This window comes from Dermatophagoides farinae, chromosome 4 (assembly GCF_024713945.1).
Source record: "Dermatophagoides farinae isolate YC_2012a chromosome 4, ASM2471394v1, whole genome shotgun sequence".
Classification (NCBI taxonomy): Eukaryota; Metazoa; Arthropoda; class Arachnida; order Sarcoptiformes; family Pyroglyphidae; genus Dermatophagoides; species Dermatophagoides farinae.
In genome coordinates, this window is record NC_134680.1 from 4,995,810 (window position 1) to 5,021,701 (window position 25,892).

The 25,892-nt window shown below is 29.0% G+C and overlaps 2 protein-coding genes across 4 annotated transcripts; one reads left to right on the plus strand and one right to left on the minus strand.

Annotated features, from left to right (window-relative positions):
- The first annotated feature begins 2,984 nt into the window (after nt 1-2,984).
- On the plus strand, nt 2,985-23,496 carry Shaw (potassium voltage-gated channel shaker cognate w). Of its 3 annotated transcripts, none has more exons than XM_075730330.1 (5): nt 2,985-4,441; nt 19,465-20,716; nt 20,793-21,149; nt 21,226-22,485; nt 22,560-23,496. In XM_075730330.1, the coding sequence occupies exons 2-5, from the start codon at nt 19,930-19,932 to the stop codon at nt 22,943-22,945; spliced, it is 2,790 nt and encodes a 929-aa protein (XP_075586445.1). In that variant the 5' UTR covers nt 2,985-4,441; nt 19,465-19,929; the 3' UTR covers nt 22,946-23,496. The 3 variants fall into 3 exon arrangements, with proteins under 3 accessions (XP_075586445.1, XP_075586446.1, XP_075586447.1); XM_075730331.1 differs by lacking the exon at nt 2,985-4,441 and adding an exon at nt 4,660-4,775; XM_075730332.1 differs by lacking the exon at nt 2,985-4,441 and adding an exon at nt 7,225-7,962.
- Nucleotides 23,405-25,560, minus strand: LOC124489788 (cell cycle control protein 50A). The gene is made up of 3 exons (XM_047052177.2): nt 24,874-25,560; nt 23,937-24,800; nt 23,405-23,836 (listed from the first exon to the last, which is right to left on the minus strand). The coding sequence occupies exons 1-3, from the start codon at nt 24,917-24,919 to the stop codon at nt 23,547-23,549; spliced, it is 1,200 nt and encodes a 399-aa protein (XP_046908133.2). The 5' UTR covers nt 24,920-25,560; the 3' UTR covers nt 23,405-23,546.
- Nucleotides 25,561-25,892: the final 332 nt, after the last annotated feature.

Here is a 25,892-nt window from a genome sequence, read left to right on the forward strand (position 1 = left end):
TTATTTTATTTCATTTCTTCTTCTGTTAATGATACCTGAGCTATTTTTAATTTTGATTATTGACTACAAAAGAATTGAAAGAATTTCCATTATGTTTTTTCTTTTTGATTCGATTATCATATACAAAACTTTTATTTGGTTATTCCTTTGTGTTTTAGTACATTTTTTTTGTGTCTACAGACACACACACACACACACACACACACACACACACACAGAGGGAAAAACATTTTCCCTTTGTAAACCGAGAGAACGGCAATTCATTTTTTTTTCATCATCCCCCACCCCTTTTCCACATCTTAAGTTTGGAATTTGATTCCATCGTGTTATTATTATGTAACAATAATAAAAGGCAATTAATGTGCAAAAGAAATTTGATTCCAAAATTCTCTAAAGTGATCTAACGAAAAAAAAATCAGAATTAGAAGCTTGAATGAATTAGGTAAACCAAAAAAAAAAAAAAAAAAAAACAGACAATGATGGTGATTGGAAAATGATCTAGATTCCATTTAAAAAAAACAAACAAACAAACATACCTTTTATATATAAAAAATAACGATCTAAAACCCATGGGGTTATTTTAACGTTGAATGGTGTGTCATAGTGAAAAAAAAATACTTGAATCATCATGAATTATAACTTCCGGCAAACTTTATGACGGATATATCATTGGATTTGACGCTGTTGTTGTCTTTCCAATACATTAATCTTTTTGAATTCATTTTTCGTTCATTCATTGATTTTCATCGATAATAATTGAATGTTATGCTATATGTGAGGTTGGAACATAAGAAAATGAAAGAAAAAAAAATTTCATTTTTAGAATTCCAAAAGAAAAAAACAAGAATTTTTTTTTATTTTTTTTTTTTGAAGTAATGCACAATATGTTATTTATCTTGGTTAAATTCTGTTTTTTTTTATAAGAATTTTTTCTAAGAATTTAAGACTAGATTGATGGGTATAAAGAGAGACAAACATTTTTTTTCGATGATGACAAAAATGATGATGATGATGACGATGACGACGACAACGACGACTTGGAAAATTCATTGGATAATTCGAAAAGTTATGTCCCAGAATATATTATTATATACGGTAGTCATGTTGTCGATCAATTTCATCATCATAAGTAAAATATGTGCAACAGAAAAGAAAAATATAAAAAAATGAAAAAGAAAGAGAATGACGATGATAAGATTACAAAGGAGGAGTAATAGTAGTAGAATAGAAAAATGAGGAGGAAAAGGAATTGTCGAAATAAAAAAAAAATTCTTGTCAATAATTCACAGACACTGTTATTGTTATTTGTTGTTACTTGCTAACTTGCTACTACTCTAATATGCAATGTATAGTGTTTCCTTTTTGATGTGTGTGCGTGTATGTATGGCTACTAGATTTTTTTCTTTCATTTTGTTTGCCTACTTTCTTTTTTTTCTATAATATTTCGCGGGCTAAAGGCTTTTGGTATTTGTTTCATTGTTTGGTTCAAAAAAAAAGTTGCCTTAGTATCTTCAAACAAACCAAAAACGAGAATGAAAATGGATTTGTAAAATGAAGAATGAAAAACCAAAAAAAAAAAAGAAGGCGCCATATGATGATGATGAATTCAAGGATAATGATGATGATGGTTTTTTTAGAAATATAGACATTTTGAATAAATATAAAACGTGTGTGTGTGTGCGATACTTTTTTTTTTGTTCATCGATTCATTCATTTAATTCACAATCATATACTTACGCACATACACAAAAAGTATACACCCACTTTTTGTGTTCAAGTAAATTTTTTACTTTTACTATCACCTAAAAATCACACACACACACACACACACACAATATTCCTATAGTCAATGTGTGTGTGTGTGTGTGTATATGAGATACGCGCATATCAATATACAACCAAACATAGGGCAACATTCAACTACAAATACAAATAATAATAATAATAATAATAATAACGAACCTAGAATCCTAGAATCCAGAATCCAAAAAAAAATATTCTATACATGTCAAGAATACATACTCACTATCAATCGCAGCCATTCGACATGCTGTAACCAACCAACCAACCAGCTGCTGTTGTTGCTGCTGCTGCTGCTGCTTCTATAGATACTCAAAGTATACCATACTATACATACTTTTTTTCATCAAATTCAGGAATTTCAGTTTTTTTTTGCCCCCGTTATTCCTCGATAGAAACACACACACACTTTTTTCTTGTAAAAAGAGAATGAAAATGAATGAAAAAAAAAACTGAAAATAACATTGCGCCGTCTGATCATCATCATCATGGTGTTTGTTTCGTAATGTGTGATTCATTTCTATGGTGTATGTATAAAGTGTATGTAATATTGGTATTTCTGGTCTATAGTCTGATCTGTCTGCTATGTGTGTGTGTTGATTAGATGTTGAATATTCTACCAAACAATGTGATATTCCATAAAGAATTATCATCATTTCACAATGTTGTAATGTGTGTTGTTTGTATATAAAGCAAGAATAGCCAATAATAATAATAATAAAACATCAAATGATGAATGAATGAACAGAATATAAACCGAATCGCTGATAATGATGATGATCTCATAGTCAAGATAGTCATCGAACTATTAGACCATAAAAAAACAGAAAAAAAGAAAAGAAAAAAAACAGATCGGATCCATTCAACAAAAAAAAAAGACGATGTACAGTTTCACTTTGGTTTATTCGTTTATTATACCAACCATATTTACCAAATTTAATTCTGCTGATGTCTGCCAATGTGTGTGTTCGAAAATTCCGAAAAAAAATATATAAAAATTCACATTTAATTTGGTGTCGATGACAGTGTGTGGTGTTCGTTTATTGCCGATTTTGCGTTTCGATTTTTTTTCAATTTGTTTGTGATCTGATTTTTTTTTTTGTTTTTTTTGAATCAGCCGTTTTTTCTTTTTTTTTATTTTCTTTCAATCAGCTCATCATCAACGATCAATGATCAATGATCAAATCAAAATCATTCGAAAAAAAATCACTGAATTTCTGAAAAAAAAGAATAAAAAAATAAACATTATTAGTTATATAATAAATGTGGTTCGAATGATTTTTTTTTGTTTCATCATTTGTTATCTTACTGAATTCTTACTCGTTCGACAGTTTTTGCCTTTGTTGCTGCTGTTGTTTGTTGTTGTTGTTGTTGTTGTTTACGGTTCGATTCATTCATTCATTCTTACAATTTAGTTATACTTATTCTTCTTCTTCTTTTTGCTGTCGTTTTTATCATTATTCTGCCTGGTGGTGATGTCTGGATGTGGAATTGTTGTTGTTGTTGTTGTTGTTGTAAAGAATAATAACAATAACAAGAAATGAAATGAAAAAATGATTTATCATGATTGTATGTGCGTGCAAGTGTTGATCATGAACCACAGAGTGATGTGAATTTCAAATGTTGATGTGAAAGAAAAAAAAAATTCAAGAAAAAATATTCGAATCGGAAATTACAAAAAACCAAAATTGAATTTGAAAAAAAAATTCAATTTTTTTCTCATCATCAAGAATCTCATCATGATTTACTCACGTTTTTTTTTGCTGTCGTTCAGGGAAAAATGAATGAATGAAAAAAAAAACAGCAATGCATATTATAAAATAACTTTTTTTTCTGAAAAATATTTTTGTGATTCTACACACACACATTATCAATTTATATATGATGATGATTATGATGTTTGCATTTGGATCGTTGTTATTCTTCTTTTTACAAATGGTTTGTCATTCAATCACATCATCATCATCATCATCATTTGAAGAGATGAAAAAAAAAATTCAAAAATTCAATCCACCACTTTGGCAATAACAATAACAAAATCATCGATTGTGATTTCAACACAGAATGATTATTTTATTCATACAAATATTGATAGATTATTGACTATTGTCATCATCATCATGATGCGATGATTTCGCATCGATGATCATCATCATCATCATCATCGAAAAAAAATAATGTAATGTGACAAGTTAATCAAAAGCACACATTTCACATTTCGAATGTTTGTTCAAAAAAAAAAAAAAAAAACATTTGAAATGTGTTGTTAACAATAAGAAACGTTGCCGGCTATTTCGACATGAACGAACTTTTTATATCAAATGATTGATCTCGTAATTGTGTTTGTTTGTTTGTGCGTTTAATATGTTTGTTTGATCGATTTTCAAAATCGATCCATTTTTTTTTTGATTTCATAATTTGCCATCCATTTATCCATTCATCCGTGTGTGTGTGTGTGTGATGAGTAAATTGTGTGTGTGTGTTTACATCCATAATCATCAATCTGTTGTTTTGTTTGAAGTTCCAAAAAAAAAAAAAAAAATTTTCCTTTTTACTTTTTCGATTCCATTTGGGATTTGTTTGTTTGTTTTCAAAAACACCATTTTTCGATATTATCAACTGTGCCCAAGAAACAAAAAAGGTAATCATTATCTCATTATTTTATTATTATTCTTGTTCGTGTGCGTTCGATAATGTAAACAAACTAAAACGGAAAGTAAAGAAAATAAAAGCTTTTCTCTCTCTTTTTTTTCTCTATTAGTATACTGGTCAAGAATTTAATTTCAAATCAATTCGATTCGATTTTTTTTTCCACCTATTTCCACTCACACACACAAACAAACCAAACAGACACACCATCATCATTTGTCATTATAGTCTAGTCTCTTTCTATAATGATTTTATTTTACCGTTAAAGAGCACAGGGGAAAAAAAATTCACTATTGATTGATCATCATCATCATCATCATCATACGGTAATGTATATTTTGTTCTTTCACATTTATGATGATTCGGGTAGAAAAATGAATGGGAAACAAAAAGTTAATGTGTGAAATCAAATGAAAAAAAACAAAGAAAGAAAGAAAAAAAGTTTTTCTCTCTCTCTCCGTTGCCAAATTGAGTGTTTTGATCGATTAGATTTTTTTTCAGTGATATATTTTAGTTCCATTTAGAGAGCCTGTCGCGTTATCATCATCATTATCAACAACAATGAGGTATAAATAGCCGACCATACATAAAGAAAAATGAAATCATCAAATAAAGAGAAAAAAATAATAAAAGTTTTTTTTTCCCACTGTCCATGAAATTCACAATGGTTGAAATGAAAACAAAAACCCCCGTTGTGACCAATGTGTAATGGAAAGAGAAAAAAAAATAAATTAATCAAAAAAAATGGTTTGATGACCGGAGCAAAAAAAAAAGGAAAAGTAAATGCCACAATCCACACACACGCCCATCGATTTTCATATGATGATGATGATGACCATGATAGTGGTGATGGTGTGTGATGTGTGTGTGTGTGTGTGTTTTCATTCATTTGTGAAAATTGTTTTTGTTTTTGTTTTGTTGGTGGTGGTGGTGGTTAATTCATTATTCAAAATGAATGAATCAAGTGTTTTTTTTTTGTATTTGTGTGTGTGTGTGTACCATTCATAAATAGTTGATGTTATATTTTTTTTCTGCGGCATAGAATAACAGTGTGTGTGTGTGTATTATTCTAATTGTTGTATATACAAGTTGAAGTTGGTTGGTTAAACGTTTTTTTTCATTTTCGTTTTTGTTTTCATTTTTGTTTTCATTTTCATTGACAAATGAGTTGGGAGTGGCCGAAGTAGTAAATTAAAAAACCGTTTTTTTATTTTATTTTTTTTTGTTCGGTCCAACATCAATGATGAATAAATAAAGCCACCGATAATGGATGATGTGGATGATGATGACATTATTGTTTAGTTTATTTGAAACAGAATTGTTTGTTGTTTTGAATTTGAATTTCAAATTCAAAGCTACTACTATAGTAGGCTATTAAAATGGAATTTTTTCTTCTTTTTTTTTCTCATTTTGTTTCATAAAATGGTCATCGTCGTTTGATGTGTGATGAATTTGAAATTTAAAATTTTTTTCTTTTTTTTTATTAAAAAATTCCATTTTTTTAATTGAATTAATTTGGTTTTTAAATTCTTTTTTTTCCCATTATCTATATTTAATTTGATGTGGATACAAATATCCAGAATGAAATGAAATGAAATGAAAGATAAGTTTTTCTGTTGATCCATAATGTTGATGGCATTATCTTTTCTTTTTTCTTTTCTTTTCAATTTGATAAGAAAAATTGTATATAGAGCGATATAGTAAAGAAAATGGCAGCGTTCAAATTACCGTCACCGCTACCAACTAAGAATCGTTAATTGATTTCGATTCGCACACACACACACACACCGACCGTATATCTTTTTTGCATTTTTTTCAAATTAAAACTTTGCTTGTGTTGTGTGTGTGTGTGTGTGGAAGCCAAAATATCCCAATCTAAGAATGATGATGATAATGACAATGAAAATGAAAATGAGAATAGAGAAAAGAAATTATTCTTTTATCCATTGTGGATTTTAGTTTTTCCATTATTTAGATAACAACATCAGCAGCAGCAACAACAACAACAACAACAACAACACATACAAATATTCTGTGCACACCATGAAAAATGTGTTTAATGTAAAAGACAAAAAAAAGAAAGAAGAATGAAAGAAAGAAACCAACATCTGAATCCAATTTAGTTATTGTTTGTTGTTGGAACATTTTCATTTCCATTTTATTATTATTTGCAAGAATCCTCAGAAGATTTTCATGTTTATTTCTTATCCATCTCTCTCTCTCTCTCTCTCTCTCTCTCTCTCTCTCTCTCTCTCTCTGGCTATTTCTTTTTTCATCTAAAAAAAAGATGAATTGGAAAAACGTGGCTTGTGTTTGTGGGCCAACATTTACCTTTTTTTTCTTTTTTTCTTTTGTTTAGTTCCACAATCAACAACCATTCATTTGACCATTGTCCATTTACTATAAAATATTTTAATTAACTCAATATATTATTACTTATTACTTATTCTTTGTTTGTATAGTATGATTATATTTTCTTCATTCATTTTGTTATTATTATTATTGGCATTAATTATACTCCCTGCAATGAATCGTTGAATTGATTGATTGGAAAAAAAATGTCATGTTGATGATCAATAGTTTATGATGTAAGTAAAAAAGAAAAAAAAAAGTTTCATCATTATTCTCAACTTAACGAGATTTTATTCATATAACTATTTTAACAACTTGATGATGATGGTGATTTGAATGTTTTAAACACATTTATATATACAGACAGGAAATGAGATTAGGGTAGAAATAGAATCGAATCATTTGTGTTCGATTCTTGTATTGATGATAATATGCAATAACAAACTTATTCATTCACATTTTTTTACACACACACACACACACAGAAAGACTTTCTACTTATTTGGTCAATTGATTGATTGATTGATTGATTATATTCATTTATTCCATTAAATTGTAGTTGTTTGTTTATAGTTCAAATTTATTCATCATCATTCAAGTTAATAAATTCACTCATCATCATCATCATCATCATTATTATTTAATATATATTTGTGAATCGATTCATTACAAAAATCTTATTATCAACCATTTTTCATTCATTCATGTGAAAACAAATTGTGACATAAAAAAAACAAAGACGGTATAAAATTTTGATGATAATAAAAATTCTATATATTGCTACCATCGCCACCGCCATCACCATCATCATCATCAAAACATTATGATAAAAGCAGAAAATGTCAAAATTGTCAACTGTGAACTCAATTTTTTTTTCTGTGTGTGTGTCTGTTGCCACAAACAAATAAATGAGCAAAAAAAAATTTGTGAATGAATGAATAATTTTATATTTGTTTTGTTTTGTTTGTTTGTTTTTTGTGAAAAAAAAAATTTGTTCAAATAAATCAAAATATAAATCATCCATACAAATTTCACTGTGATTCCTATCATTGATTCTTTTTTTTCATTTTCTGACAGACGACAACTGCGGCAACGATGATGATGATGATGATGATGATTTGATTTGAACAGTAACGTCGATGACAACAAAAACAAACCAAAGTAATAATAATCTGATCAGATAAACAACGTAAAGTGAATCTCCATAATAAATTCAGATAAAGCTTTGGTGTTTTTTTTTGCTCTACTGCTGCTGCTGCTGCTGCTGTTGTTGTTGTTGTTGTTGTCAAAATTGATTGTGTTGATATACAAGAAGACAAAAAAAAAAATTCAAATTACTTTCAATCATGATGATGATGATGGGTAATTTGATTCTCAACAACAACAACAATGTGTGCATCACTCAAAAATATTATTTTGGATGAATTTTTTTCTCTTTTTTTTTGCATTTTTTCTTGTTGGTCGTTGTTTTCACACACACACACACGCACACATCCATTATTATGTGATTATTTTTTTTTCTTCATCCTCTAGATATGAAAATTTATATGCAATTTTTTGTTGTTGTTGTTGTTGATGTACAATTTTTGTTTTTTTTTATTCATTTGTTTATTTAATTTGATTGCTCATGATGATAATGATGATGATGATGATGACGATGTTGATGATATATGAACCAAACAGACATTCATATATTCAATATATTAATATCACTTTTTTTCAAGATTTACAAGAAAAATAAATTATCATATATTATTATTATTGAGCAGCTGAAAAGAATCATGAAAAAATGTTTCATGTTGGTGGTCGTAGTGAAATGTGGAACCTGGAATTCAATTCCAGGGTAAAAAAAAATTATTATTATACGTTTTGAATACTTGAAAGTTTATAGAAAATTTTTTTTTGTGGGCGACAAACTAACAAACCAAAACCAAAACCAGAAAAAAAATCCAATTTTGATGATGATAATGATTCCCTTTTTTTCATTGTCAAATTTTATATTTGATTCGTGAGCTAGGTCACCACCACATGATGTATTTATGTATTCACAATAGTAAGCATCATCATAATGATGATGATGATGATGATGACGATAATGATCATAACGTCAGCAAATAATAATAAATAATAACTAATCAAGAAATCTTTGGGACAACAAAGAAAAAAAACTTTTCCCAAAGTGATTCTAAAGTGATTCTATGACTATATGACCAAAAAGCACCTTATTTCTTTCTTTCTTTTTTTTTCCTTAGAATTTCGTTATTCATTATTCGTTTTTTTTTGCTTTTTAATTTTGAATGATGATGATGATTATTTCAATCCTTATTTTGATGGGCTGGTTGAATATTTCTGGAGCAGCAATCATCGTCGTCATAGTAGTAGTAGTACTGACAGCCAACTTCACTGCATTGCTTTTTTTTCTGGTTAGTTAGCTAGTTAGTTAGTAACATATTTTGAATTCTCCATTATAATCATCATCATCATCATCATCATCATAATAATTATTATTTCCATTTTTATTCATTTTATTTCCTTTGCTTTTTTTCCCATTCATTCATCCAAAATCTTCATATTTATATATCCAGTGTTTGATTTTTTTTTCACATATATATATTCATTATATTCGATAAATGACTATTATTATTATGCTTTCGTTGTGAATAAATAAGAGGGATAGTGCAAGAGATTCAAAGAATCATTGTCTGAATGAATGGAGAGAGAAAAAAAATGCCACATTCATTTTATTCTACAAAATTCTGGAATTCTTTGATTTTTTTTGCTTACTTGCTTGCTTGTTTTTTTTCTATGTTGCCTTTTCTTTTTCTTTATTCGAAATATATATTTCACTTTGATTCCACATCAATATATGTCATCATGTCAATCAAGTAATTCAGTTTGTTTTCTTTGGTAAATTCTTTTGATTCTTTCAAAACACAAACGCACACACACACACACACACATTATCAATCGGATTAATTCTTTGTTGATTATTTGTGCTCTAGTTGTGTCATATACAAACACAATATTAATACACACCCACATACATACTCTTAAAGGTCATTTGCATAAATACTGTTTATTCGACATGTTAACAATTCTGAATGTTTCTTAAAACTTTTTTTTTCGTATCACATACACACACACAGAAAGAGACTCACAATATTTCAAGTCAAACCGTTGTTGATTTGATTTTCCAAATGATTCTTTTAGAATTATATTTGTATTATTATTATTATTATAAATAGAAACAACGAAACAAGTTTCTATCTGTCATATTGTCTTTATTTCAATTTATTTGTCTAACATGATGATGATGATGGCCGACATTTTATTCTTATAAGAAATATATGAGAATATTCTTGTTGTTAAGCTTATAACGTTGATATTTCTATTGTCGTTTTTTTGATGATGATGATGATGATGATGATGATGAGGATGGACTTTATCACAACAAGAAAATACTTGTAGTTATTTATTTATTTATTTATGAATGAAATGGATAGATCTCTAGATGATGATGATGATTATTATTTTTTTCTCTTCTTGTGTTTTTTTTATGTGTGTGTGTATATGTATCCAAGTTATTGTTTTCATCATCATTACCATTATCATCGCCATTTTCATTTTGTTTTCATGTTATACATTTGATAAAATTCGTTATCCATATATTTACTTTTTTTTTCTTTTTCTTACTATATTCATATATATAAAACAAACAGACAAACAAAACATGCAACATATTTCCATGTTTGTTTTTTTTTGTTGTATTCTTAGAATGAAAGAAAATTTTTTTTTTCATTCTAAAATAACAATAACATCAACAACAACAACGACGATGATGATGATGATGACCCATAAGAACATATGAATTGAATTGAATTGAATAAATGTGGACATATCCTGAATGGGAAAAAAAAACACACACACACACATTTTTCTCTTTTTGTTTCATTGAAAATATGTCCTTAGAAAGAGAGAGAGAGAGGGAGATGTTTTGGATGACAGACAGACACTACATAACATAAATAACAATTTTTTTTTGTATTTTGTCCAAATTGATCTAATTCAGTAGGTTTTTTTTTTCTTCATTCCATTGTCTAGTTTTATCGATTTCAATTTGAATTTAATTTCAAATCAAATCAAAAATCAAAAAAAATAAAAATTTTGATTATCGAATATGTATGGTGCACACAAACAAACAAACAAACGACAACAAATGCAAAACCAATGTGTTGATAACCGAAACAGAAACAACAACAAAAAACTTTTACTCTTTTACCAACAAAATAAAATTTGATGAAAAAGTAAAAAAAAAAGTTTTACCATGAAATAAATTTTCTAAAAAAAAAAATTTTGAAAACTTTTTTATTTTCTTTTAGTTTTTTTTTGTTTCTTCTTCTTCTTCTAGTTTTTAACACACACACGTTTTTGTTTTGTCTTAGTCGTCGTCGTCGTAGTTTTTCCCACCCTCATACGATGTGTGTGTAGATAATGCTCACACATCGTTGTGTTTTTTTTTTGTTGTTGTTGTTCATCCGCATCCTTTACAAACGCCCAGACAAAACAAACAAACTTAGACATTATGTGTTGATGTTCAAATTACAGAAAACCACAGACATACACACACACACACACACCCAGCCAACAGATTGAATGGTCAACTATTATTATTGTGTTTGAACCAATAATTCTTATGAAGAAAAAAAAACTTGAATTTTTATCAATCAATCTGAAAATGGTATTGGATATTAGAAAAATTAAATTGAAGAAATTGAATTCTGTTTTTCTACCCAAGCTTATCTTGTAACAATGTGCTACAAATCTATTATTATATATGATTATGATGATTGAAAAAAAAAACAAAAAGAAAAACCTGAAACCATTATAACCACCAGAACACAGACACACACACACACACACACGGTAACGTTTCTATTCTATTTCTATTTCGTGGCTATTTCAATCCATCAATCTACGAACCAGCATTTTTTTTTTGTTTGTATATTATGTGTACAATGTAACTTTTTTATTTGAATGAAAATGAATAATGGAATTGAAAGAGAAATAAAAAAGAATTTAACATAATCAACCTCTATACAATAACCATAATTTGATTGTTGTTGTGTCCAATGCAGGAATCATGAATTTTTTTTTTTTTTTTACTCCATTTGAATGAAATTCTAAATTTTTGAATGTAAACTACTAATGTTAAATCGAAATCTAAATGTTAAACTCTCTCTCTCTCTCTACAATACACAATGATGATTGAACAGTAGACTATGGAAGAATGAAGACACGCAAACACAGGCACGCACACAGTCCCCCTACAGGAAAAAAAAATACAACATTGCAACATGAATGAATGAATGAATGAATCAAGAATTCTTTGAATCAAAATGATGATAGTGAGAGAGAGATATGAGAGTAGTATGTTTTTTTTCTCACTTCCATTCTTCAGCAAGATTCTTTTTTGCTTCCATTGTATATACGATAAAAAGAAATTTGAAACTTGAATTCTTCAATTTTTTTCTATACAAAAAAAATTGAAGAAAAAGAAATAGACAACAATAACAAGACAAACCATGACAAGATGATAAACACCAATGATGATGATGATGATGGCGACGACAATGTGAATGAATTGATGTTGTTGTTATTGAATGAAAAAAAAATGTGAGAAAAAAAATAAGCAAAAAAAAATTAGAAAAAATCACACTAACAGAATTATGGTATCTGGTTCCACCGACCATCATCATCATCATCTAAAGAAAAGGAAAAAGAAAAACGAAAAAACGAAGAATCAAGAAGAATAATTCAGAAGAAAATTCGTGTTCAAGAAACGATAAACGATTCACACGCACACAAACACACACACACAATGAAAAGCTTCAGACATTCTTTTTCTTCTTTTTCTTTCACTGATGATAATGATGAAGGTTTATGACTTGTCAAAAGTTTTTTATCCATCCATTCATTCATTCATTCTCTATATAGTTCTTTTTTTTTGTTCATTGTCAGATTTTGTTTTTGTTTTCACACTGTCTGATCTCTGATTAGACATTATCTTTGTATGAAGATCTACATATAAATAAAATGTGTGTGTGTATTATGTCACTATGAATACTATACTATTACTGTGTGTGTGTATGTGTGTGTATATACAAGTTTTTTTTTCTTCGTAATTCATAAATTAAATTGAAATTATTACTCCCACCCCCTTAGGAAAAAAAACCATCAAACAACAGCGATAATAACGATGATAAAGATAAAAAAACAGGAATGAATTATTAAAACTTTCTTCTTCGTTTTTTTTTTTTTTTTTGATAATTCATTCTTGTTTTTATCATTATCCTCATCATCATCATGGATGAGCTTTATGGTTCTGGTTTTTGGAAATTAAATTGTGAAATGTAAACAAACAAAAAAATGAATGAATGAATGAATGAATGAAAAAACGAAATAATTTCCATTTTTGTTTTTTGTGTTTGTTTGTTTGTTTGTGTATGAATTTGTTGCCGTTGTTCGAAAATGTTTTCACATTATATAAAAACTAATGAAAACAACATTTTTGATTTATCTTAATTGGCTAATGAATAAAATGAATGAATGAATGAATGGGTTTTTTAGAATGTTCACTGAATGATTGAATTGTTGTTTTTAGAATTTGAAAAAAAAGTTAATTTCTGTTTTTGTCTGTTTGTGTTTGTCTTTTCTCGACGAAAGACTATCATTCACTTGTGTGTGTGTGTGTGTGTGTGGGCGGCGACGGACATCATATTATATGGTTCGTTGAGTTTTTTTTTCCAAATGTTTTTTATTTTATTTTATTTTTTTTTTTGTTGAGAGAAAAAAAAATCCATACGATTCAAATTCGGTTTGACACTGGGGTGGTGGTGGTGATGGTGGGGGGTGGTTTGATTTGTTTTTTTGGATGAACAGATTTTCCATTTATATATTGGAATTCGATTTCAGAAAACTTCAACCCAAAATGTCAGTTTCAGTTTATTTATTTATTTTTTTTTTTTTTGGTTGTCGCTGTAAGAAAAAATAAATAACAGTAAATCAAATGTTAATGAAAATGAAAAAAAAGATGTACATTACCCATCATCATCATCATCACATAAACATGAATTTAATTGTTGATTTTGAAGAACCGCCCAACTTTTTTTTTTGGTTGTTGTTTCATCAACTACTAAATAAATGTCTAATTGAACATTGAATAAATAAATGATGATGAGAAGAACGCCGCCCTATCAATAGAATTTCTAGGAATTGGAAAAAAATCCATCCTAAATCATGTTTTCGGACATGGTTTTTTTTCATTTTGTTTTTTTTCAAATGTTAAAATATCATTTCTGTTTGTGCTTACATCCGGTATGTATGTGTGTGTGTGTATGTTTGTGATCCATATGTTTTGATCGGCAGTTTGAAAAAAAAATCGGGGATTGTTGATGAATTCAAATACCAAATATACAATTGAACGGGTATCTGCTTCTGTTGTTGCTGTTTGTTTATTTGTAATCGGATAAATAATCCGATTAAACTGAGCATATAAATATATATTATATACCACAGACAGAAAACATTCGCTGTCATCGAATTCTAAATCAATTAATATTTGTTGATGGTTCATGAATTTTTTTTCGGATGGATGATGGTTTTGATGTATGTTTATGCATCAGGAAATTCAATGATTCAAGAATTCTACATTCTTTTTTTTCAATCAAAGCCAGTTGGTTTGTTTGTTTGTTTGTTTTTTTAATTAAATTTCGATTAAATCAAACAAAATCGAATCATTCGGATGAAGCGGGTGAGATGGGGAACAAAATTTTGAAATAAATTAAGCTTGTTAGTGCATTGCAACGTCATCATCAAATCCGGAAAAAATCTAATGATAATGAAATCAACAACATCGAAACAAAGGATGAAATTTTATACTTGATTGTTTGTTGATTTGATGAATTGAAAAACAATCATATTATTAATTTTGATTCGGTGATCATTAACAACAAAAACAATTAAATTATATCAATATATGAAATTCATTCGAATTCGAATCAAATCAAATCGAACATACAAAATGAGTAAAATTCGACTCAATATCAACAATTTTAACATTATAAGAACTATTCATGTTACAATAGTTTTGAACGTTTGTTTCTGTTCGATCTATCTGTCTATTTTTCTATCTATTTATATATCGGCTATTCCTTATAAAATATAATAATCATTATTATTTGATCAGGCAAAACAACAAACTTTTATAATTGCCGAAACATAAATCGACATAAAAACACGAATCACTAAGAAAATTTTCCCTCACATTTTTCTCTCTTCTAAAGTCTTTAGACAATTAGACAAAATATTTTCACTTTCCATCATCATCATCATTATCGTCATGACTTCACTGTTTTGTTGTTTCATTTGTTGTTGTTGTTGTTGTTGTTTTGATGAAGTGTTTCTCAAAGAAAATCCACAAAGTAAAAATAACGAAAAACAACGAATAATTCACTGCTATCATCATCATAAACTATTTTTCGATAGTTACTTTTATTAGTAATTAAAACTTGTATAAAAGTAACATGAAATTTTCATTTACCTCTCAAGTATGTATCCAAAACGCACACAATAATAATCTTGGAATGGGCTGTTCCAAGAATTTTTCCTTATCATAATATTTTGAAGAATAAAGTTTTTTTTCTCTGTTTTTCACATCAAGAATGAGAGAGATCATACACACACGCAAGTGACCATATTATTGTTCCATAGTTTTTGGTTGTTTGTTGATTTTTTTTTCTCATCGCCATAATAATATTCATTATCATCGTAAATGTTGTTATAATATTGTTATTTGTAAAAGTTTCAAAATATTTTCACACAATCGTAACTTAATGTCGAATATATTTAATAATGAAGCGACGTGGTAACGTCACCGTAGAAGAAAAATTTATTTGCGAAATTTCCACATCAATAAGCATTTTTTTTTTTTTTTTTTTATTTTTTCAAGAATATTCTTGAAAAAAAACTCAATTTTCAATGTAGTAGTTGTTTGGAGAAGCAGCAATCAGATAATTTTTTTTTTTTTGCAAAATTGACCATTTTTTGCTCTGGTTTTTGATTCTTTTAAATTTTGTGTTTGTTCGCTTACTTGAATACAATATTGGCTGTGCAATTGTGTGCATGTGTGCATGTGTGTATGTGCTTTTAATATAAACAAACAAACAAAACAAGACATTGAATTTCGAAAAAAAAAGAAAAAGAAAATCCTCGACAAAATCCGCTTTAAAAATGCATGCCATGCATACAGAAGCAGCAACAGCAGCAGCATTCCGAAGCTAATCATATATGATATTCGAAATTGATCGACTGTGTTATATAGAAACAAACAAACCGAAAAAAATGAGATTTAAAATTTTTTTCTAAATTTTGTTTTTGTTTTTATAAATTTTTTTTTTTGACTTTGCCTGGCTTCGATATTTAAAAACATTAACTAGGATTGTCTTGTGATTTGTGATTGATTGATTGACATGATGGCATATATGTGTGTGTGTGTGAGTGCGTGTGTATATTCTGAGAATCTCAAAGTGTAAGCAAGTAATGTAGTAAATCAAATCACCATCATTTTACATCAGTTGATGATTAGCATAGAAAATGAATGAAATGATTAAATAAATGAAAAAAATAAATGCTTGATTCAAACAGAATAATTTTTTTTCCATTTTTTAAAAATGAAAATGATTGAAAATGTTGCCGCATCAATTTTATTTCTCTCAAATCCATTTAGACCAATTTTTTTCAAGGCTGTAAATAAACATTGACATTTTGGGTTTGTTTCACCGTTATCATGAAATGTGTGTTGAAAATTTATATTTTTTTTTCTTTCTGTCAATCGATCGATTAATGCATCAAAAGAAAAAACAAAGAAAAAAACATCATTTTAAATGATGATATCGATTGACACACAAAAAAAAATTTTTTATTTTTCAACAATTTGATGAAGCCTAATGACGACGACGACCACGACGACAATTTGATGATAATGATGAGAATCGTTTTTGTTCCTGGAACAGTGTTTTTTTCGAGTTTCAATTTTTTTCCTCTTTTTTTTAGAAATTCTAAAATTTGGCACGAATCACATACTACACACACTTATGAAATGGAATCAACAACAATGAATTTCTTTTGATTTTACCAGAATTTTGTTCCAGAGAATAAATGAATGAATGAATCTATATCAAGTTTGTTTTTTTTATGAGAATGAATTGAATCTGGGCCATACGTCCATAAAATTTTTCAATTTTCTTTTCGGACGTTTTTTTGTCCCCGGATATGAAACATTTTGATGTTCATCATTTTATCGTTATTCTGTTTTCGTCATTCAATGTTTTTCTATTTTCATTTTTTCTGCACATACACACACATACAACGATTGTCTAATGTCGATTGAATGTGGTAATAGAAGCCAGACAAAAAAAATGATTCTGTAAAATAAAATGGCCCGAATCGATTGATTTTATTATTTGGACGAAAAAAGAAGCCTCTCGTTTTTTTTTTTGTTTGTTTGAAACACTAGTTTTTTCTCCTGATTATATTGATGAAAGCACCAAAATGTTGTGAATAGTAACTTTTTTTTTTGGTATAGTTGGCCATAACAAACGAATTTATCAATTTATCATTATATACATCATACACACATATATCACTTTGAACGTAGGTTTATAGAAATTAAAGAATGACTGCTGCATCTGCAGAAAAAAACCTGCGGCATTATTTTATAGTTTTTTTTTGACGGTCGTTTGATATTGACTTTATTTTTTTTTAAATGTTTGTTTGTTTCCAATCCTGTGTTGTGTGTCTGTGGATGAATATATATAAAATGATAAGTTTTACCATTAATCAATCAATCAATGTATATAACATTAGAATGAAGATGAAAAAAAAAATATTTCACCAAGAAAAATGATGCATCGCTGCCGGTTATCATCAACATAATGATAATGTTGACGACATATTGACTGACTATCGTCAAAAAAAATTTTTTGGGTATAAAAAACATTCAGTGTGTGTGTTCGGGGGTGTTTTGTGCAGAAGTGTGTAAGTGGACTATAGGCAATGATTATTGATGAAAATGCTGCTATCAAAACCTTTAATATATGATGATAACCAATAATGATTGATCATAAAAAAACATTCATTTTTTTATGATCCAATCATTATGATGACCATATGGCCATAACGATAAATAATCTTTGACTTTAAACTTTGAAATTGGAAATGAAAATTGTTCCAAGTAAAAAAAAAACCTAATAATAATTCGAAACGATAGTAAACAATTTTCCTAAAATAAACTTTATGGGAGAGAGAAAAAAAAGGAAAACAGACACACACACATCGATGATGTCCATCATCATTTCAATTATTTTTTTTTTCATTTCCTTTTCGGTTGTGATAAGAATAGTAATGCCATCATATAGTGACACAATTGCCTTATACACAAAAAAAAATTTATTTGATCAAAAAAAATGACCGAAAAATTAGAAAAAAAATCAATAAAAATCAACTACAAAATATTGCGAACGAATAAAAAAAAAATGATCGAACACATTTTTTTCTGATAGTTTTTGATTGATTGATTGGTTGGTTTCTCTCTCTCTCTCTCTCTATGTGTGTGTGTATGTGTGTATGTGGATGCTATTCATAAAAAATGACCGTTAACGGAATAACCGAAAACAAGAAAAGAATAATTCTTTCAAATATTTATTGGTAAATATTATTATTATGAATGAATAAATGGATGGATAGTCGAAAATTATCCCAGAAAAAAAACCATACACACACACACACAACAAAACAAAACATTCATATTTCAAACCATCGTTAATAGACCAAAAATTGGACATAACAAATAAAAAGAAAAAAAAATCGATTGACAATAATCAATAATCATTGGGGAATAGCAATACATTTTTTTTTTTGGTTCGTTCCACAACAACAACGAAAAAAAGCCAGTCTTTATGTTTGAAATTTGGTTTGGGTGTGTCGTGTTCCATTTGGAACAAAAAAAATCGAGTGCCCATCATCAAACACCATCGAAAAGTGATATCGGTAGAAATGGAAAGAAAAAAAAAGAAAAACAAATATCTGTGTGTGTGTGTGTGTGTGTGTGTGTGTGAAATGTCAATTGACAAAACAAACGATGATGGTGAATGAAATGAAAAAAATGAATAAATTCTTGAAAAAAAATTGGCCATTTTCAATGAACAAAATTGGTGATCCATATCCATCAAATGAGAATGATGATAATAATAACTATGTTTGATCCATATAATCATTCAGATCAAATACTTTTTTTTATTTGTTCAACAAATCATTTTTTCTCTATGTGTGATATTTATCTTTTTTGTTTTTGTTTTATTTATTTTCGTTGGTCTTTGTATAATAATATGATACACAAACATTCAATCATTCTATAGTTGAGAAAAAATACCGAATAAAAAAAACAACTCGGGAACGTGATACATATACATACATACATACATACATTGTCCGGTTGGCTTTCATGAAAATTATTGATTCGATTGAAATCGATCATTTGTTTGAATTCTTTATAAATGATTCTGATTTTTTTCTTCTTTTTCATTTTGTTTTATTTTTCTCATTTAGGATTTGAATCTTGAAATCAAATTACAACAACAAATCATTCGATTGTGGTTGGCTGGCTGGCTGGCTGGTTGTATTTTTTCTGGGTGCACAATTTCACGGTCATCCTCGGACGCACAACAAACATTTTTTTTTTTTTTTTGACCAAATGAAAAAAAATTATCATCATTAAATGTCCAATTACCGTTTTCGGTTGTTTTCATTGTGAATGGCAATGATAACGATGATGATGATGATGATGATGGTAATACATTTTAAAGATGACGTATTGCCAATAATCAAAAATGAATTTATGAAAAGTACATGTCATTATTACAATGATCATCATCATATGGATATGATCAATAAATTATTATTATCATCAACGATCATAGATCATCATGTTATTAAGATGACAAAATATTCATTATCATTATTGGCTGATATTGATCAACCGAATATGAACCATAATCATAATTATTATCGACCATGACAATGACTATGAATGCTGATTCAGAGAATCGTGTCATATTAAATGTTGGCGGTATACGACACGAAACATATAAGGCAACATTGAAAAAAATACCGGCTACACGTCTATCACGATTAACGGAAGCATTAGCCAATTATGATCCAATATTAGATGAATATTTTTTTGATCGCCATCCCGGAGTTTTTGGTCAGATTCTTAATTATTATCGTACAGGAAAATTACATTATCCAACGGATGTGTGTGGTCCATTGTTTGAAGAAGAACTAGAATTCTGGGGATTAGATTCGAATCAGGTGGAACCTTGTTGTTGGAAAACCTATACACAACATCGTGATACACAGGAAACATTGGCCGTATTAGATCGATTAGATCTAGATACAGAGAAACCAAGTGACGAAGAGATTGCCCGTAAATTCGGTATGGAAGAAGATTATCTTAATGGTACATTATCATGGTGGCAACGGCTAAAACCAAAACTATGGTCCTTAACTGATGAACCATATTCATCGAATTCGGCCAAAGTAGTCGGATTGTTATCAGTATTTTTTATCTGTGTATCAATAGTATCATTTTGTTTGAAAACACATCCGGATATGCGTGTACCATCCATCAGGAACATAACTGTGATGACAACAACTAGCACTAAAGCTTGGGTTCTTGATAAAAATCAAACAAATCCACATCAGGCCTTCTTCTACATTGAATGTGTCTGTAATGCTTGGTTTACTATGGAAATTATCACTAGATTTACTTGTTCACCAAGTAAAGTTGTATTCTTAAAAGGTAATGTGCCTATTTTTTTGTTGTTGTTGGTCAAATATTAAACTTTTTATTTGTTTTTTTTCAAAAAATTTTCTAGGCGCTGTCAATGTGATAGACATAACGGCCACATTATCATTCTATATTGATCTAATATTACAACGAATGTACACACAATTGGAGAATGCTGATATATTAGAATTTTTATCCATCATTAGGATAATGCGTCTATTTAAATTAACACGTCATTCAGCTGGTCTAAAAATTCTCATACAAACATTTAAAGCCAGTGCCCGTGAATTAATATTGCTCGTATTCTTTCTCATACTTGGTATCGTGATATTTGCTAGTCTTGTTTATTATGCAGAACGTATTCAATCAAATCCAGAGAATGATTTTAATTCAATACCATTAGGATTGTGGTGGGCATTGGTCACAATGACTACCGTTGGTTATGGTTTGTTTTGTGTTTTTTATTCTTTTTTTTAAATTGTTGATCAATTTTTAATTTTTTCATTTTAATGAAATTGTAGGCGATATGGCTCCAAAAACTTATGCCGGCATGTTTGTTGGAGCATTATGTGCATTGGCTGGTGTATTGACTATCGCTTTACCTGTGCCTGTTATTGTTTCAAATTTTGCCATGTTTTATTCACATACACAAGCAAGGGCTAAATTGCCTAAAAAACGTCGTCGCGTATTACCGGTTGAGCAACCACGTGTATTACGTGCACCTATGCGAATGCCACAAGGTGCTGGATCAACAAGAGGTATTGCCAGTGGTAATAGTAGCATAATGAGAGCTACAACTTGTGGTGGTGGCGGTGGCGGTGGTTTTAATCAAACTGTTGCTGGTGGCAATCAAACCGGTAGTTTAATTAATCGTGCAATCATTAACAGTGGTACTGGTTCAATAAATTCACAAAGTAGTTTAACGAATCCAAATACATCAGTAACGATCACAACGACAAATGATAATAATAATTCTAATCAGAAAAAAGATTATTCAGATCAAATATTATTATCTAATCCACATCAATCATCCGCATCTAAAATGATGAACATTCAACATAAACGTAGCCGTGTAAGTATTACATCAGTCAACATAGATCAACAACAACAATCACAGAATATAAATACAAATGCTCAGGTGAATAATAATGATGATGATGATAAGGAACAACAACAAACATTTAAAATGTTTGACCAACAACAACAACAAGAATCGAATTGTACGTTGTCCAAATTGTCTTCGGTGCCTTCCAATACAAATAGATTTATTATTAGTAATAATCAACAAACAACAACAACAACGACGACGACGACAACAACAACAACAGAATGTTTAAATCAAAACATTTTGGATAATAATTATATGATTAAAAAAACAATGAATAATTGCTCAATGTCGGAGCCAATATGGACAACATCGATTAGTAGTAATTATCATCATCATAATATTAATCCTGGACAATCCTGGATGAATAATAATGATAATAGACCAGATATATTATCATTAACGACAACAACAACAACATCATCATCATTAATCACAAATGCAGTGATCACCGCCACCACCACCACCACCTCTTCAATGGTTCAACAAATAAATCCACATCATCATTCTCATTATCATCATCATCGTCATCATCGCCATCATTCACTGCCCATCACCGCCCATGCTCATTTATTACAAAAGAATAATAATAATCTAATTCCTAATAATGATAATAATAATAATGATGATGATGATAATGCTATATTAAATAATTATTGTAAACGTCGAAGTCCAAGTAAGTCAAAATGTTATATAATGTTATGTTATTTATAATGATTATTGAAATTCTTTTTTTTTTTTTGGTTCAAGGTGTCATACAAACAGCAACCCATGGTCATCATCTATTGAATGCATTATGTGAACAATGTCGCCAATGGCAACATGAACAGCATCATCAGCAACAACAATCACAAAAAACAACAATGTTAATGACGATGCCAATGATCGATGATTCGGATAATGATGAAATGAATCATCATGATGTCCAAATATTGAATGATGAGCTAAAACTATCAAAAATCAATCATCAATCACATTCAACATTCGATGATAATGATGATGAACAAATGATGATCCAACAACATTCAACAACAATGAACAACAATAATAATAATAATGATGATAATGAAACAAAAACCAAAACGAGATCACCATCATCATCAACATCACAAACAACGGTTAAAGTGTCCAATTGAAAACAATAAACGAAAGGGAGAAGAATTTTCTATCAGAATTACTACCCGGAAGAGGTGTATAGATGCGGGCGCACAAAATATTCTGCCAAATCAAATCATTTAAATGTTTGTGTAACATAAAATAATAATCACACACACACACACACATACACGATATACGCCCACTCAGAAATAAACATATGATTATGTCATTTTTAAATGAAATGAAGAATTCACAATTGCCACATCCACACTCACACACACATACACACTAAACTGAACAAATCCTTGTATTTTTTCTCCTTGGGCAAAAAAACCACCCACCAACCATCACGTTTTTCCTTTCTTTCTCTATGATGAATTGTTTTTTCTGTTTCCACTTCCCCCTTTTCCACAACTGAACAATATATTTGTTATCTTTCCATTTTTTTTCTGTTCTGTTGTTGTTGATTAATGAAAGCAACGAAAAAAAAATTGCTGTTTATTGAATGAATGAATGAATTTAATAAATAAATGAAAAAAAAACTTTATAAAAATCTTGTAAAAAATAAAAACTTTTTGTGAAAAAAAAATGTTGCCATTCAAATTCAGACTGAATTAGATTAATTGATTCCCCTATATATCATTGACTAGTTGAATGATAATATTGGAAATGATTTTTCATTTCCGGTTGTTGCTGTTGTTGTTGTTGTTGTTGTGGATTGGTCGAAGAAAGTTGATGTTGAATTTCCATTTCATCTTTCCATCGTATTTTATTGAAAACAATAAGAAATATAATAGCTGTAAGTAATAGGATGACACCAACAATCATATATAAAATCGAAAGAAATGGATTCTTTCCACCCATCCATGACATGTTTGATATGATTACTTTTTTCGGTATACGTAAATGTTCCGATACGGTCTGATAATCTGAATTGATTGTTTTTTTTTTTTTTTTTTTGATTGAAAACAATTAAACAAAATTATTATTATTATCATTTCAATTTGTAAAAAATACACACATACTAACCATAATCAATTAGTAATTGATATGATCCGGCTTCAAATTGATTATCATGATGATTATTATTGTCGTCGTCGTTTTTACCAATGGATGATCGAACATCAATACGTCCCCATAGTTTACGAAATTTAGGAAATGCAGCTGGACGCATCCAAACCATAAAATGTTCATTGAGATAACCATGACCGGCAACATTATTATCATTCAATATGATATCATCATAGAAATTTTTTGACCAATTCACTGGTTTTGCATACGAATCAAAACCATTGGATGGATTTCTATAAAGATTTTGTCGATCAGTTGGCCAACAAATATCTTTTTGCCAGATGTGAATCTTTTCATATTGATTCTTATTGTCTACGATGATACGACGTAATTGAAATGTATCTGAAAACATTGAATTAGCAATAGCACCACAGGGAGCAATTATTGTTCCATTGATATCGGAATATGGATAACAATTTGAACGTATCGATGTTAATGAACATTGTTCACCCATTAATTGTCGATGATCAATTGATGCAACATAACGGCGATGATTCTGATAGAAACCGTCCAACGAATAATAAAGAAATAATGGTCCATCGATCGGTTCGGTAATAGTGAAATTTAATAAACATTGACAACTATCCCATTGATATTTCCAACGATCACGGCAATATTCACTTTGATTTAAACCGGTCACTGGATTCATCCGTCGACAATCCGTATAATCAATAATATGTTCACGTATCTTTTCATTTGTAATGTACATTATTACACCTATGACAATGCATAACAAGCCGAAAATAATGAATGAAATAAAAACTGATGTTGGTTTCAACATTGGTTGCCATGCAGGTAATCGTTGCTGTTTCCAGCGGCTATCTATAAATGAAAATGTTGAAGAAAAAAAATTTTCAATGTTAAAATTTTATTAAATTTCTTTATATTTACATACTTGGTGGTCGATTGGTCATCCTGGATGGTATTATTATCATTATCATCTGTTATGATTGATATTTTCATACATCGTTTTTGTCGTCCATCAACATCATCATAATCATCATCATCATCATCATCATTTGATGAATCAAATCGTTTGCGATATGTTCGTACAATTTCACTTGTACTTCGTTCCACTGGTAAACGATGTTTTTTTATTTTTGTTCGTTGATTTGATATCGTTGTTTGACCATGCTGTTGTTGTTGATCATTACTACTATTACCACCACCACCACCACCACCATTATTTGGATTTATTTCATATTCATTTGCCATGATTATTATCAAAATTTTTGTCTATCCAGAAGTAAAAAAAAACAATCATCTAGTTCAATGTTTTTTTCTTCACTATCGTTGTTATTGTTAATGATGATGATGATGATGAATCAATCAATTAATCGATAAAAAAATCGATGATAAACGTTGGCCAAAAAATAAACGGGCAATATTTTGGAAATATAACAGGAACATAATGATAATGTTGATGTGATGATGATAACGGTATGAGTTAATATCCATAGCAGCGGCAGTAGCAATGAGCAAATAAGCAAATATCATCATCATCATCAACAACAACAACAACAAAGATGTGTAATCAACCAACAACGATCATATCCACACAAAACGATGTTGTATGGTTATATTTGATGATCACAACCAACAAGTAACAAACATCGAATTGTAGCAACACTAGATGGATGAAATCATCATAATGCTATTGATGTACAATTGATATTTTACAAACGTCAATGGTAACACACATACACAAACACAACAAAAACAAGAGAAAAGGTCTATTTATTGATTCGATTGGATTATTTGAGAGTAGTTTTTTTTCTCAATATTTGAAATGAACAAAAAAAAATAACTTTTTGTGGCTTTTTTTTCACCAGAAAAAAAAGAAAAAAACTGATCGATCGAAAAATGATCGATTTTTTTGTTGTTCCCTTCAAAAATAAAATATTTTGTAATGTT

What these genes read in the sequence shown, in the direction of transcription:
- LOC124489788 (XM_047052177.2), bottom strand. Translation starts at nt 24,919, where the DNA reads ATGATAATGATAATAATACCATCCAGGATGACCAATCGACCACCAA. An exon ending in GATGACCAATCGACCACCAA is followed by an intron (nt 24,801 to 24,873) that starts GTATGTAAATAT and finishes TTTCATTTATAG; the next exon opens with ATAGCCGCTGGAAACAGCAA. An exon ending in TCAATTACTAATTGATTATG is followed by an intron (nt 23,837 to 23,936) that starts GTTAGTATGTGT and finishes CAATCAATTCAG; the next exon opens with ATTATCAGACCGTATCGGAA.
- Shaw (XM_075730330.1), top strand. Translation starts at nt 19,930, where the DNA reads ATGACAATGACTATGAATGCTGATTCAGAGAATCGTGTCATATTAAAT. An exon ending in AATGACTACCGTTGGTTATG is followed by an intron (nt 21,150 to 21,225) that starts GTTTGTTTTGTG and finishes ATGAAATTGTAG; the next exon opens with GCGATATGGCTCCAAAAACT. An exon ending in TTGTAAACGTCGAAGTCCAA is followed by an intron (nt 22,486 to 22,559) that starts GTAAGTCAAAAT and finishes TTTTGGTTCAAG; the next exon opens with GTGTCATACAAACAGCAACC.